The 16,114-nt window shown below is 39.7% G+C and overlaps 1 protein-coding gene across 1 annotated transcript in view; it reads right to left on the reverse strand.

Moving 5' to 3' along the window:
• The window catches only part of LOC122816550 (A-kinase anchor protein 1, mitochondrial-like), a 95,319-nt gene extending 84,239 nt beyond the window's left edge, over window positions 1-11,080 (reverse strand). The window contains 1 exon segment of the mRNA XM_044089413.1: window positions 11,047-11,080. Within this exon segment, the coding sequence (XP_043945348.1) occupies window positions 11,047-11,080 (34 nt within the window).
• Between the last annotated feature and the right edge of the window lie 5,034 nt (window positions 11,081-16,114).

A 16,114-nucleotide genomic window follows, 5' to 3' on the forward strand; every position in this document is an offset into this window, starting at 1 on the left:
GATATTGAACACTATTCAGCGAATGCTAAGAATAGCGAAGCTGCAGAACAGCGAATTCTTTTCTTGGGAAAGAATTTGGTTGGCCGTTTCTGTGGCTTCACTATTCTTAGTGCTGTGGTGGAAAGTTACAGGTTGGGTTCAGGTAAGTGTGCGATTGTTTTTATGTTAGGGTTAGGGGCGGATTAAGTGAGTTAGAGTTAGGGCACGGGTTAGGTGAATGTGCGATAATGACGGACGTTAGGGTTAGGGTTTGGGTTAAGGTAAGTGGGTAGATAGTAGTGTATGTTTAGTTTAGTGTAGCGTTAGATGTAGGAATTTAAGTGTATGTGTGTGGTTGCTGTTTGTTTGATGTGCTTGTGTTCTGTGTGTGTGTTTTGGAGCAGCAAATTTTTTCCATGGGAAAAATTTTGCTGTTCTGAATGTTCGATATTTACATGTTTAGATGTTTTGGGGCTGATTAAATAGCGTTCGCAATTTTCATCTTTCGATAACATGATATAAACACTAGAACAGCTACTATACAGACAGGGACTAATTATCATTGCCTTATTTCTCTGTTTACATCAAAAATAAATATACCTCAAAGCTGAACAAACAGGACAATGCCCTTGAGCTACTCCTTGTACTAATTACCATAGGCAAAACCCAATACCATTTCCTTGCATGCTGTAAGTCCCCCTGTATGTCCCAGGAAACCCATATCATGTATTTAAATGTATTGGAAATGCTCACCATTCAACCCAATACCATATTCGTGTGCAACTTTAATTACCCCACTATTAACTGGAAATCCAATACAACACCAAATATACAGGCACAGAGATTCCTGGATTTTATAAACACAAACTCCCTGGATCAGATTGTCAGTACACCAGCCACTGGTGGGACCATACTGGATCTGGTACTCACTAATATGGGAGAGTTCTGCACACCCCCTAGTGTAATGTCTTCCCTGGTAAGATCAGACGACAAAATGGTATCCTTTGAAGTTAAAATAAAACCTGGATCCCCACCTAACCTTGGAATATTCAGGAACTACTCTAAGGCTAATTTCCTGCTATTAAGGGATAATCTGGCAAAATTTTAAGACCTCATAAACCCTGAGAAAACTGCTGCCTATACAGAGCTGTTCAGAGAAACCCTATACAAGCATGTTAATGACTGCATAGAAGCAGCTGTACCCACCAAGAAGAAGTACAGAAATAACTAAAAAAAGCTCCCCTGGTAGAATCATAAAATTAATAGGCTGTATAACAGCAGGAAGAAAATCATAGCAAAAATTAGGAGGTGCAACACTCTGCAGTCTAAAAACACTCTCATCAAACTAAACAAACAACTGAGTGGAGAAATAAAGTCTATCAAAGTAAAATTTGAGGTAAATTTGGTCTCCCAGGCCAAGGACAACCACAAGGCATTCTTTAGCTATGTTTGCAACCTCAAAGGCAATATGCAATTGTGAGCAGAGCTCATTGTAAATGGAGCAACCTATACTGAGCCAGAAGATATAGCAAAGCTACTGGCTGACAAATTCAGCTCCAACTTTTCCGGTCTCTCTCTCTCTCTCAACCTTCTCTCAGGAAATGCAATCAAATATAACTCCCCCTGCTATAACTAGGGAACAGGTCCTTAATGCTTTCTCTAAGGCCAATAACACTGCATCAATGAACCCAGATAATATCCCAGGATGCCTACTAAATAGCATGAAACATGACCTATCAGGCTGTCTGGAATTGCTATTTTGCTGTAGCCTCCAAACGGGCTTCATGCCTCATGAATGGAGAACAGCAACTATCAACCCTCTGCATAAAGATGGGCCATCTACAGACCCTGGAAACTACAGAAACATAAGTCTCACTAGTCTTATATGTAAAGCCATGGCAAGTATTATCATGGAGATGATCAGTAATGATATAGCAAACCTCCAGACACTGGACCCAACCTAGTCTAGTTTCATCAAGGGCAGGTGATACCTACTCAGCTTGATGAACTTCTTTGAGAAGATCACCAAAGCAATGGATGAGGGCAAATGGTTCACACTGCCTACCTTAACCTGGCCAAGACATTTGACACAATACCCCAGTTAGGCATTGTTGACAAACTCAAAACATTAAGTACAAACTCGTATGTCACTCAGTGGATAGCCAAATGGCTCACAGACTGGACAAAGGAAGTTAGAAATGGGGAGTCCACCTCTAGAAAGAGACCTGCCACAAGTGTAATTCCTCAGAGATTGGCCCTTGGAATGCTCCATTTTGGCAGTTACTTTTCTGAAATCAAGGCCAATGTCAGTGGTGCCTGGCTGAGTAAATTTGCAGATGATTGCAAATTATTAATTATCTTTGAATCTCACACTGACACAAATGTTCTCCAGGAAGGGCTGACACAGACAAACAACTGGTGTCAGAGCCATTGACTAAAACTAAATGCTAAGAAATTCAGAACAGTATCCTTCAGGAAGTCATCCATCCCTGGTATCTATCAAATTGACAGCACAAACCTTGGGGCTGACCCAGTTGTCAGGGACTTAAGGACACATATAGGCAGTAATCTATCCTTTGAACATCAGTGTTTGCACTAGTGAGGAAATCATTCTGTGTTGTACAACGTATAAACAAAGGTATGGCATCTAGGTCTAAGGAAGTCATTGTTCCACTGTATTCAGCATTCATCAGACCTAGCATTGAGTACAATGCCCCCTTTGGTATACCAGGCATATTCAACAAATGGAACGTCCACAGAAGTTCCTCACTAAAAGAATACAGGGCATAAGTAAAATGTCTTATAGAGTCCGCCACACAGACATGCATATACACACACACACACACACACACACACACACACACACACACACACACACACACACACACGCACACACGCACACACACACACACACACACACACACACACACACATACACACACACACACACACACACACACACACTCACAAACTTACTCTACCTATTAGCTAACCCTTCCTACTGCAACCACTCAGGCATTCAAAGATTGTATGTACACACACACAAGCACACGTAGACACATATACAAACAAACAACAAAAACAAACCCAACTGCAGCAACCAAACGAAACTGTAAAACTGTAAAATTCCCCAAAGCAAGCAGAAGACAACTCGATATGCAGCTAAATCCAAAAACTTGATGAACCAGCAAGTAATCATACCAAAAAACTTTATTGCAGAGAAAGAAAGTTAGCGCTTTCACAGTAATACCATACCGCTTCTTCAGACAAACATGAATGGGGAAAGAATAACTTATATACAAATGACATCATCTCAAACAGCTTAACAGCCAATAAAACAAACATTCATTCAGCCACATTCTCAGCTTAAAGGCATATGAAGTAGATAATATTTACTGACATAAAATCTGATAAAAAATAAAAAATAATAATAATAAAAACATTAACACAAATAAATAAAACATGAAAAATATTCATAGCTGTTAAGCTGTTTGAGATGATGTCATTTGTATACAAGTTATTCTGTCCCCATTCATGTTTGTCTGAAGAAGCGGTATGGTATTACCGTGAAAGTGCTAACTTTCTGTCCCCATTCATGTTTGTCTGAAGAAGCGGTATGGTATTACCGTGAAAGTGCTAACTTTCTTTCTCTGCAATAAAGTTTCTTGGTACGACTACTTGCTGGCTCATTAAGTTTTTGGATTTAGGTGCATATCTAGCTGTCTTCTGCCTGGTTTGGGGAATTTTACAGTTTTACAGTTTCATTTGGTTGCTGTAGTTGGGTTTGTTTTTGTTGTTTATACTGTTTGCAGCTATGGCGAAAGACGCTTCAGATTTGGGAAATCTGCCTGTAATGAACAGACTACATAATTTTTTGAATATTCCACAAAATCCTCTGTGCATGCGGGATTTGCGACTGGACACTGATCAGAATGCTGTGTGTACCATGGACAATAAGGCTCGTGAGGTGAGAAAAAATCTTGAGAATAATTTATAGAAGTTTAAAAGGTTACAATGCCAATGATTCCACCTTGAAGCTTGTTTGGAACATCATGTTATACCCAGAGGCCTGTGTGTCTTGAACATGCCAACCTATGGGAACACCTATCCAGATCTTTTGGCCAGTTTGCAGAAGATCAATTCTGACACGGGTTGTGCCTATTTGAAACTTTTGATGGAGTACTTCTCACCTGTTGAGGCTGAATTAGCCAAACAGATTAGAGAAGAGCAGTGTCAGCTGACACACTGTTTGGGACTGGATGTTTCAGATATTTTTCTTAATGACATCATAGAAAAAAATGAATTCATATGAACAATGTCTCCTAAATGTGAAGAAGAAAAAGCTGGTTCGGGACATCAATGATTTTCATAACTAGCACGTCTTTGCATGGCCTAGAACACAGCATACTGCTAATCATACTGACAATAGAGATTCTTCTGTTCCTACTGAGGGGGCAAAGAAGTGGATTTTGGCATCATCCACTTCAGTTTCAGCCCCTGAGCAGGGGGCTATTGTTGAGCCCCCAGATACCATGAACATGGGTGGGAATTTATGCACTGAAGGGACTTCACCGAAGCATCAGAGTCTGGTGTATTCCACACCAATGACGAACTGTCCTGGTGTTACCAAAAGTACTGAACCAGATACCCACAATGACTTGGGTCCAGTGGTTAGAAGGAAGATACTGCCCCCCCACAGTCTCAGCTGGATTTTCCAATTCTGCCCCTCCCTATTTGTATGGGGAGGAAATACTCTTTCAACAACGAAACACAGAAAGGACAGAAATGCAAAGAACCCCCTTCTGTCCAACAGAACCATTCCTTGAAAAAGACGTGGGGGATGGGAGCCACAACTTAGTTTGGAATATTTCCAGACATGTTTTAACACAGCATGAATTGTCAGTATTGTCGAAAGGGTTATCATTTATACCCACAGCTAAAGTGGATTTTGTTGACTGCATGATTAATTTACAGTTGTTTGCATGTAATTTGTCTTTACATATGTTTTTTGATGATGGACCTAATATTTCTGAGAGGCAGGATACTGAATTTAAGGTTTTTAGGAAACCCAGTGTTTACACCAGCTTTTACACCAGCACTTAATGTCTTCCTCACAGTTTGTGAGAAAGAAATATATCAAGTCATTAATAGAATACAGATGACAAGTTGCAATAATCTGAGTAGATTTGAACAACAAGCCTTGAATGATTTGATTAAGAATGAAAATATAGCTATCCGCCCAGCAGACAAAGGCGGCTGTGTAGTGATTTTAGATTCTGGATATTATTATGATATGATGAATCAGATGTTGTCTGATACTAATACATATATTAGTGTGGAAGCCGATATTGTGAGTGTGATGAAGAACAGAATAGATAATTGTTTACTTGAATGCTTGAATCTAGGTCTACTTACCAAGGAACTATTTGATTACTTTATTACTGAATTTCCTGTTATTCATCGGATCCATGGCTTACCCAAGATCCATAAACACCATACACTCCCACAGTTTAGATCGATTGTAGCTGGGAGCACTTGGTTGACTCAGGCTATGTCCATTTATTTGGACAAACAACGTTGAATAGCTCTTGATATGAGTGAAGTTGTATTGAAAGATACTGACAACTTTTTGAGAGATTTATATAATGTGACCAGTGAGGGGGATGTTTCGGATATTCAATTTTTAATGACGATAGATGTTGTATCCCTGTTTACGTGCATTCCTAACCAGGAAGGCATTAGTATGGTCAAGGCAGTTTTGGCTAGGAGTAATAAATTTGACATGAAACATATTGACTTCCTGTGCATGCTTCTAGAGCTGGTCCTTGAACACAATATCTTTATGTTTCAGGATAAATGTTACTGGCAACAATCTGGCGTGGCTATGGGGACCAGCTGCGCTAATTCTTTCGCCAATTTGATGATGTCGGAATGGGAATTCCATCATGAATTGGGACAACATAGAGGTCATATTGCCATATATAGACGTTTTGTTGATGACATGTTTATTGGTTGGAAAGGCAACAAGCAAGAGCTTGACTTGTTTTTTCATTCTTTAAATAATAATAGTAATTTCTTGAAATTTACCCTCACTTGTTCCCAAGTCACTGTTGATTTCTTGGATGTGAACATCTGGCTGGAGAATGGCAAAATGCTGACCAGAATGCATAGGAAGGACTGTTACAGACCGTCATATCTCCATAGGCAGAGTATGTATCCACAACATATATTTGGGAACATTGTGAGAGGTCAAGCCTTCAGGGTCTCAAGGTTGTCATGTACTACTTCTGACTTTGAAGGAAGTTTGTCAGATTTGAAGAAAGAGTTTGCCATCAGGGGTTACACCCAAGTTGAAGTTGATCAAGCTTGTGCCAGAATAACCAATGAGCGTGATAGTAGAGCATGTCCATATTTTTCTGCTCTGTACAGGCAATCAATCAGATCATCTCATAGGTATTGTTGTCCTCCCATTGTTTTGAAATTTTCCCATGGTGTAAATATGGTGAAAGATATAGTTACTAGGAACTGGCATATTTTACAGACTGACAGCAGATGTTCTGATATATTAGCAGATGTTCCTAGATTTGTATATAAGAACCACAGTAATTTAAGGCAACAGTTATGTTTTCCTAGACATGTTATGACTGGATCCCAAGTTTTGATGGGTACATCTAAATTTCATAAATGCAATTTTTGTCAGTTTGTAGATGAGTCTAGGTTCTTTAGGCACCCTGTCACGGGCTACTTGTGGAAGTTGAGGGCATCTGCTGATTGCTCCACCAGGAATGTGGTTTATTTAGAACATTGTCAGTGCTGTTATAAATTCCACATTGGTAAGATGAACAGGAGCTTAATAGAAAGAATTAGGGACCATGTGTATTGCATGAAGAAGCAATATGATTTTAGTGCCTTAGCGAAACATGTTTTGTCTACTGGCCCTGAACACAACTTTGTCTTCCAGGTATTATGTGTGATCAGCCCAGGTCTGCGAGGTAGTGATATAGTGACTCGTACTGAGGTGGTCGAGTTGGAGTGGATCTTGAGGTTGGGGGCACACCTAGCTATGGGGTTGAATGATCATGTCCCCATTAAGCCTGTATTAAGGAATAAATGGCTGTAGGGCATTTATTGTTGTTTGCTTATATATTTATGAATATTTTTCATGTTTTATTTATTTGTGTTTTATTATTATTATTATTTTTTATTTTTTATCAGATTTTATGCCAGTAAATATTATCTACTTCATATGCCTTTAAGCTGAGAATGTGGTTGCATGAATGTTTGTTTTATTGGCTGTTAAGCTGTTTGAGATGATGTCATTTGTATATAAGTTATTCTGTCCCCATTCATGTCTGTCTGAAGAAGCGGTATGGTATTACCGTGAATGCACTAACTTTCTTTCACTGCAATAAAGTTTTTTGGTACGATTACTTCCTAGTTCATCAAGTTTTTGGATTTAGCTGCATATCAAGCTGTCTTCTGCCTGCTTTGGGGAATTTTACAGACATACACACACAAACACACACACTCACACACACACACACACACACACACACACACACACACACACACACACACACACACACACACACACACACACACCTCTGCATACATGCATGCATGCAGCCACACGCACATACACATACTCACACAGACCCTGACACTACCTATCCTTTATACTATCTAGCACTTCTAATGTGATCTTTCCCTTTGAACATAATTGGTGAATGCAAATGTTTGACCAAGTTATGTAATGTCACTGTTGGTGGTGATTAATGCCACCAAGTGGTTCTGTGAATCACATGACTGTGCAAATCACTTATTGCAGGCAGGCATTTACCAGGTGGAGGCACAAGACTGATTATGATATGACACTTCCTCAGAAAGCCTCCTGAGCATTTGCAGAAGGCAAGAGAGATAACCCTCCATGGTGATTCACTTCTTTGAGTGGTAATGCACTGTAGTAGGACTGTCATAGTTTCATAGTTTCATAGTTTAGTACTAGGCTATCTGCCCTGGGGCATTTGTAAGCCTAGCCATAGTGATGTGGCTTTTGCCACCACATGAAATGGTACAAAAATGTACAGAATAAATTTAGAATACTGTGCCTCTGTCTAGTAGTGACACAATGAAGGTCCCCTTATATAATAGAAATTAGTTTACTGTGCCCCTGTCTAGCAGTGACACAGATGTGACCCCTGGGGTAAACTTACGATCTCCCATCCACTCATCAAGATTTCTCTTGAAGAGAGTCAGTGAGGGGCTCTGCCTAACATGAACTGGGATCCTGTTCCAAAGCATGGGAAGCCTCTGGGTTATGAATCTATCCCCCCAGCATGTCCTATTCATACTTGTGCTGTCTTTGAAATGGAAAGGGTTACCATCAATGGCAAGAATGGCTTATTGCTGTTGGTAAGGTTTTTGAACCACAGACTCTGATTGTGCCAGCTCAATTTCACCATCATCATCAGAGATTGACAGATCCTCCAACAACAGATAGTGGCAGTTCAACAGTGGTGTACTAGATAGAGAATCACCTGTGAACACAACAAAGCATGGCACTCTGTGTACGTATGTCCTAGCATCAGATCTTTGCATGCAAATTACATGTAGGAATATTAGTACTTGAAGATCAAACATTTTAATAGCATACCACATGCAAATGATTGTGCAACTGGAACCCGTGATGTTCCTGTGTAATCTATATCAGACAACTTTAATAATATGGTCATTAACTAATGGGCCAAGAGGTTTTACAGTTACTAATGCAGAAGAAGAACTTTATGTACCTGGGGCATCTTCAGTAAATACTCTAGGTGACTGGGGAAGTTTTCCAGCAATATCCACCACACCATGGGACCTTGTTGAGCTGTCTCTTGCCTCTTACAGAATCCAAAATCTCCTCTGTCTCCATTCTTAGTGGCTCTGCTGATGGAACACCACCTGTCAATCTACTTTTACATGCCAGATGGACTGCTGATTTTTCAGAAGCATGAATATATTGATGACCTGCAGCAACCATTGCATAAGTACTGTCATGGCCAGCAATAACATTAATGTGCATCACCTGATCTTTCTAGATACAATCTTGCTAGGCCCTGTTAGCAGCATACTGCCCAAAGAGCCATTGGTGGTAGAGATGGAGGACCCGGAGAAGTGCCTCGTTCTTTGTGTCAAAAAATTTCAATTTTCTGGTATCTTTTTCTAAAGATTCAGCATCATTCTTCTGCTCTGCAGGTATGAAAAACAGTGACATTAGCATGGTAGTGGTCAGTGGCACATAAAACCCATTAAATACTTTTGTCAACTTTCCCTGTATACCATGCTGCTGGTATTCCTGACTGTCATACTAGTGCAGCCAGACAGCTTACCCAGTGTTAGATACATAACATTATTGAGCAAATTTCCCCCACAGTATGATAGCCATAACATTCCAACTCTCAAAGGTGATATGATTGTTCTCTCTCTCATTGATAAAGATAATTTTGCAAGTGCAGCATATGTATAAGGTATAAAACAGGTGACTGGTTTACAAGAAAGTGACAGAATAGGCCAACCTGAATATGTCCGCATGTGCTCTGAGTGTCTGATGATGGGTGTGATTTTCATTAGGCTTAACAGTCCTTTAGCAGCATAATTGCCTTATCATAGAAGTATCTCCCAAACTCCAATTGTTCAAGATTCCATTGAAGTACTGTCAAACTCATTTCATTATTTACAGAAATACCCAGCACCTAACATGACCCATAGTTTAAAATGTGAAGAGGAAAAAGAAGTTGCTGTAAAAGTAATTAGTGTCAGATGCATCTGTGGCAAGTTTTGAAGTCAGAAGTATAGTCCGTGGCGGGTTTGAACTTAGAAGCACAGTTAGGGTGGAGAGAAGGGATCGGCCACTCAGACTGCAAGGTGAGGGCTTGACACATACCTGATGCTCCTCTATAGGAAAGAAGAGAGGAGGAGCAGATCGAAGTATGAACTTTTGTTTTTGTTCCTCAGCTTAGTGTTTTGTGGTGCTCCAGATCAGGGAGTGGCAGCAAACACCAGACGAGCTAGTTATCACTCTGTTTAAACTAGCTATTCTTTGTATTCTTCCATAGAGTGACAATATTCAGTGCATTCACTCTCACTAATATCATGCAAATTCAGGTGTCTCCATATGGTGGTTATGCAAATTAGGGATTGACTCATTACTATTTCTATATCGATCAATTTGTGCAATGTGATAAACTTACCAAACTCTGTGCTTAATTAACCACAGAATTATGCACTCTCCTTAATGCTTGCAGTCGGCACTGTGCATGCATGGTTCACACCATGGCTCTGGTGGTATACCTGTAACTCCGGGTCTACCTGATAACACCGACACGCCAAAACACCAACAACGAAATAACTGACATGACAAAACCAAAAAAAAAAAAGAAAGTTCAAAAACACAAAACTTCACATGCCTGACAAACCATAATCCCGACAATCAACAAAACAAATACCTTTCCCGAAAAACACACACACAACACAAGCACACCAAAAACCTTACAAACCTACACTAAACCTTACATACACATATATCTATGCACTAACGTAACCCAAACCCTAACACTAAGGTCCGTCACTATCGCAGACTTACCTTACCTTACCCGCACCCTAACCCTAACTCACTTAACCCGCCTCTAAACCTAAAGTCCGTCACTATCACACACTTACCTTACCCACACCCTGACACTAACGTCTGTCCCTATCGCACACTTATCTTAACATGTCAGTGTTCTCAGCATCGGGATTCTCAACTGTCGGTCTTCTCCGTTGTCGATCATCTGGTGTCCGTGTTCTCGTCATCGGCATTTAGAACTTTCGGCGTTTTTGGGTAGACCCATAACTCCACATTTCACCTAATAGAAATACAATTGCTGTACTGCATGCTGCTTTCACAGCATCTAAGCAGATGCAGGGCTGCTGCATTTCACCTTTTAAATTGATGTGGTCAAATTTTGTAATACGGTGCACATGTTGTGATGCCCCACCACATGTCGTGTGAATGAGACACTAAAAATTGCATAATGGCTGACATACCTGAGAACATGTCTGGGAATGAATTATCTGCCATTTTTCACTGTTGCTTCTCAGTGACCAGTCAAGTCTACTGAGGGAGAAAGGAGTGACATTTTCAGAACACAAAGGTGGTGTGCAGAGCAGAGTAACATCTTTCTCTTCTTCCTAAACCAATGCCACAGATAAAGGCTCAAACTGAGAGGCTATGAAGAGCCTCACTGTAAAACTGAGGCATAGAATAGTTAGGCTCAGGTATTGACATGTGTCACTAACATCTCAAGAACAGGTGAATACTGTCATCACTATTGTATTCAAATGAGGCTATGACGTCTGACCTCTGGAACCTTAGAGAAGCTGAGGTTAGATTTTACCCACCAGCAATGTTCTACATGTAGTCCTTATATTACCACCAAATACAACCTGGCAGTGTGTGCCATTCACTTATTTTAGATACTCCTACATCACTCTTTATAGCCCTGAACTATTACAGACAATGCACAGCTGGGAGGGGGATAGAGCACCATGGAGGTTGCCAGAGAGAGTACAACTGTGTCATACATTATTTATTTATCTATTTATTTATTTACTTACTTATGTATGTATGTATGTATGTATTTATTGATTAATTTATTTATTTAGTTTATTGATATTTAATTACCAGGAAATTTTCAGTGGAGGCCCAGTTAGAAAAAACTTTAAAGCATTACAAAATTGTATTTATTTTTATTTATTTAACATTTGTTAACCGGGAAAGTCTGACTTGGAACAAAGCCAATTTTCAATGGAGACCCGGGGAGAAACACTCCATTTTAAGAACAAAAATTTTACAGTTGTTAAAAATAATACAAAAATAAAAACAGTTGCAGTTTAAATAATTATACCAGAATAGACATAATATGAAAACATTGGTTAAGAATAGATGTAAGTTATGTGATCATGATTTAATAGAGAAATTTTAGCATGTTTATAGAGCAATTAAAAGGTAAGTTAATATAATACAAAGAGGAATTTCAATACAAAGTGGGAGAAAAACAGACATGATATATTTACAGCTTTAAATGTTAAGAATCTGTTTAGGTTGCATAGCTGTAACCTGGCTCACTATAGATTTTCTCCAGTCCTGGTACCGCTGTCCTAATTTCCATAGTTCAAAGACAGCAGTATGACTGTTTGGTACTGTGCGTGTGTGTGTGTGCGTGTGCGTGTGCATGCGTGTGTGCGTGCGTGCGTGCATGCGTGTGTGTGTGTGTGTGTGTGTGTGTGTGTGTGTGTGTGTGTGTGTGTGTGTGCACATATGCTTTGTTGGAAGAGTGTCACTAGCTCACCCTGTTAAGCCTTTGCTTTTCAGAAAACATGAGTAAATGAACATGGGTTAGATTATATTGTGCCATTGCTGATAATTAAAGGAGGGTGTTTGTTTTACTTCTGAGGGCAGTACATATAATATTATAAGGGAAATATAAGTATGAGCTGCATTTTTTCTTTGTCTCTGTACATTTATTTTACTGATACCATTAGTGTGTGTTTGACTAGGACCTTCAGTTTTATAGTAAAAGGACCTCAGCATGGGAAAGCTTTGCCTTTCAGAATGAATTTGACCAAGGATCTGAGCTCAGTTTCCATAATCCATAATTTCTTATGACTGCCTGTTGTAATTCTTAGTAAAATGGTTAACACATTGCACTGGAAACATTGGTCTGAGTTGCATATTTTTCTATTTATCTGCACGATCATCTCACACACACTATTACTGTGTTTGATAAGAGGCTTCACTCGAGTTGTACAAGTAGCTCAACATATTAAGACTTTGCTTTGGTATTGTATGTGAAGATGGCTGTGGGACTGATTCCCATTTGGTGTGTATGTTGCCATTACTAGTCATTTGTAGTCAAAGTTTTATGTTATTTCAAGTACAGTACCTGTAACGATACAGGGAAATGTATATATGAGATGCATTTTTTTTTCTTTGTATCTATACATTTATCTCACACAAGCCATAAAAGTGTGTTTAGTAGAACCTTCAGTTAGATTGCATAAGTAACTCAAGTGTCCTGGTGTCTTCTTTTCTTTTCTGTCTTTATCTACCCCTATTATTTGTCCATTCCTCCCAGTCATCATTGTCTTCCCTATATTTATCTCATGTCTTTTCTCCATTGTGGTACCCCTTCCTTATTGTGTCTGTACCTCCCATCAGTTTGTCTGTCTTCTATGTTTGATTGTTTGCTAGCTTGTGTGCACCTGTTACCTTCCTCTGACTTCCTCTACTGGATTCCGCAACTTACTTTTTCCTCATATATATATATATATATATATATATATATATATATATATATATATATGGATCTATATTAAAACAACAAATTATCGTAATGTCAACTTGCATAACAGTGCTCGCCTCTTGGAAACTAACCACTTGGCCACCAATAGCTAAAACAAAAAACAAAGCAAATTAAACCCACCAAAGTGGGGGGCTGCACCCCCCACCCCTCACCCTCCTAAGTATATCAACTCCGGGATAGCACTACAGTAGAGGAAAGGGCAAAGTTCACCATGGTGACCAAGTGGTTTGTTTCCCCAGAGGCAAAACACTTCCTTTCAGGAGTTTATTCATTTACATTTTTGCTGAAGTTGTCTCACTGTTATGTGAGTTGACATTTTGGTAATTTGAGGACTTAAAGGGAATCCGTATATATATATATATATATATATATACATATATATATATATATATATATATATATAATACATGCATTTTACTGAACAACCTTCCGTCGATCAGGTACAACACCGACCTGCAACGTCAAATCTCCCTGTGGTGAATGGTCGGAATGTCGAACAAAACACTGAATTCGAAAATTTTGACTGCTCTACCACCTAAACAAGCTCTACCATGGGTCATGAAGGGGGGGGGGGGTATTTTGCATTTCGCTTACTTTGTGTTCGCATTTATGTGAACTCACAGACATGCTTTCGAACATTTTCCGATCAGCCATCTAGCGGCCAACCAAATGTGTGCATATATACACCAATACACATCTCTCTCTCTCTTTATATATATATATATATATATATATATATATATATACATACATATATATATATATATATATATATATATATATATATATATATAGACACTGACCCACCAAAAATTGACCCCACCTTCCCCACCCCAATATTGCTTATTCATTAGGTTCTAACTTTATGTTCCATCCTCTGATTGTTTTTCCTTTTCATCACTTTTATATATTCAATTTCCACTCTTTAATTTGGTCAAAAATAGATGAGAACAATTGAATCATGGCTCTTTAAGACTTTCAAATTACTTCTCCTATTTACCCTTATGTTGCAGGAGGGATCGCCCAGAGCCTCATTAACATGTGTGCATGATGGATGAGCACTGTTTTTGCTTCGCTGTGGCCACACCTTCATACCACATACTGTTTCCACAGACCCAGATGAAGTCATAAGGGGGTTTTCTCTTGCTGTACATTTTAATAAGCATTGGGATTCACTGCTGACACAAGGTAAACATAGGCTATCCACAACCATGACCACAGTCTTTCTAAATCCCAGCCATAGTCTTTTCCTTAGATTCTGGAGCTAGTGCAATTTGGCAATAACCTTTGGGTACATCTAAAGTCGACATTCTTCTAGCATTGTCCTAATTTGCAATCAATTAATCCACCTGGAGCATGGGATATGAATCACATTTAGAAATGCTATTTGATTTTCTATAACTGTTACTAATCATTAAAGACCCATCAGGCTTGGAGGCCAGTAGAATGGGAGAGTTCTACTCACCATGGAATTCTTCTATGACTCCAAATTCAAGCACATCCTTCTAGATGTCAGGATTGAGGAATACAGTATAGGTTCAAAGGTTCATAGGTAGGTACTAGGCTATCTGCCCGAGGGCATTTATAAGCTTAGCCAGAGTGTGTCAGCTTTCGCCGCCACATTGATTAATTAACTAAGCCTCTGTAAAGAAGATCCAATGAAGTGATCCTAGGGGTGTATTTTCTGTTACCCATCCACTCGTCAAGGTTTCTCTTGAAGAGTGTTAGTGAGGGGCTCTGCCTAATGTAGTTAGGAATTTTGTTTCAAAGCATGGGGAGCCTGTGTGACAGGAATCTATCCCTCCAGCATGTTCTATTTATTGTTGTGGCGAGGTTTAGCTCACTCGAGCGAGTGTCTCGCAGTGACTTGGATTCCTTTATGTGGAGCATGTCCATCAATTCTGAGTTGGACATGGCTTTGTAAGTCAGGCAGAGATCACCTCTGAGTAAGCGATACGCCACTGAGCACAGCTGGAATTTTTCCAGTCAGGCTGCATAGGACATATGTTTGAGGTCAGTAATCCTCTTGGTGAGGTACTTTTGTGGTCTTTCCAGCTGTTGGAAGTGTCTTGTGAGGTACATCCCAATTGGGGCATTGTACTCTATGATGGGTCTGATGAGTGACGAGTAGAGGGGCACTATAACCTCTTTATTTTTAGATGTGAACCCTTTAGTAATTAGATGGGCTACATAGAAGGATTTCCTAACTACTTTGGCAATATGATTGTCAAAGGAGAGATTACTATCTACCTGGGTCCCCAGATCTCTTATTACCTCTTCTGTATTAAGGGGGCTGCCCCCTATGTGATAATTCATGGGTATTTTGTTTTTCCCAAATGGGATGACTATGCATTTTTTGGCATTTAGCTTGAGACCATGACTTTGACACCAGGTGTCCGTCTCAGTAAGGCCCTTTTGGAGAATGTCCGTGTCAGCCAGAGAGTCAATTATGGCTCCCAGTTTGCAGTCATTGGCAAACTTGGTTAGCTATAGTCCTCCTGTATCTGCCTGTACTTTTGAGAAGTATATGACGAACAGTAGGGGTCACAGGACTCAGCCTTGTGTGACACCACTTGTGACTGGTTTAGAGTCGGACCTGGAGCCCACTATTCTTACCGTGTGAGTTCTGTCTGTAAGCCAGCTGGCAACCCATCTCATGACATAGGGGTTTGTATTCAGGCTGGTGAGTTTTTCTATAATTCCCGAGTGGGGAATGGTGTCAAAAGCCTTGGCAAGGTCAAGGTAGGCTG

This window comes from Protopterus annectens, chromosome 1.part1 (genome assembly GCF_019279795.1).
Source record: "Protopterus annectens isolate FY-2018-M chromosome 1.part1, PAN1.0, whole genome shotgun sequence".
NCBI lineage: Eukaryota > Metazoa > Chordata > Ceratodontiformes > Protopteridae > Protopterus > Protopterus annectens.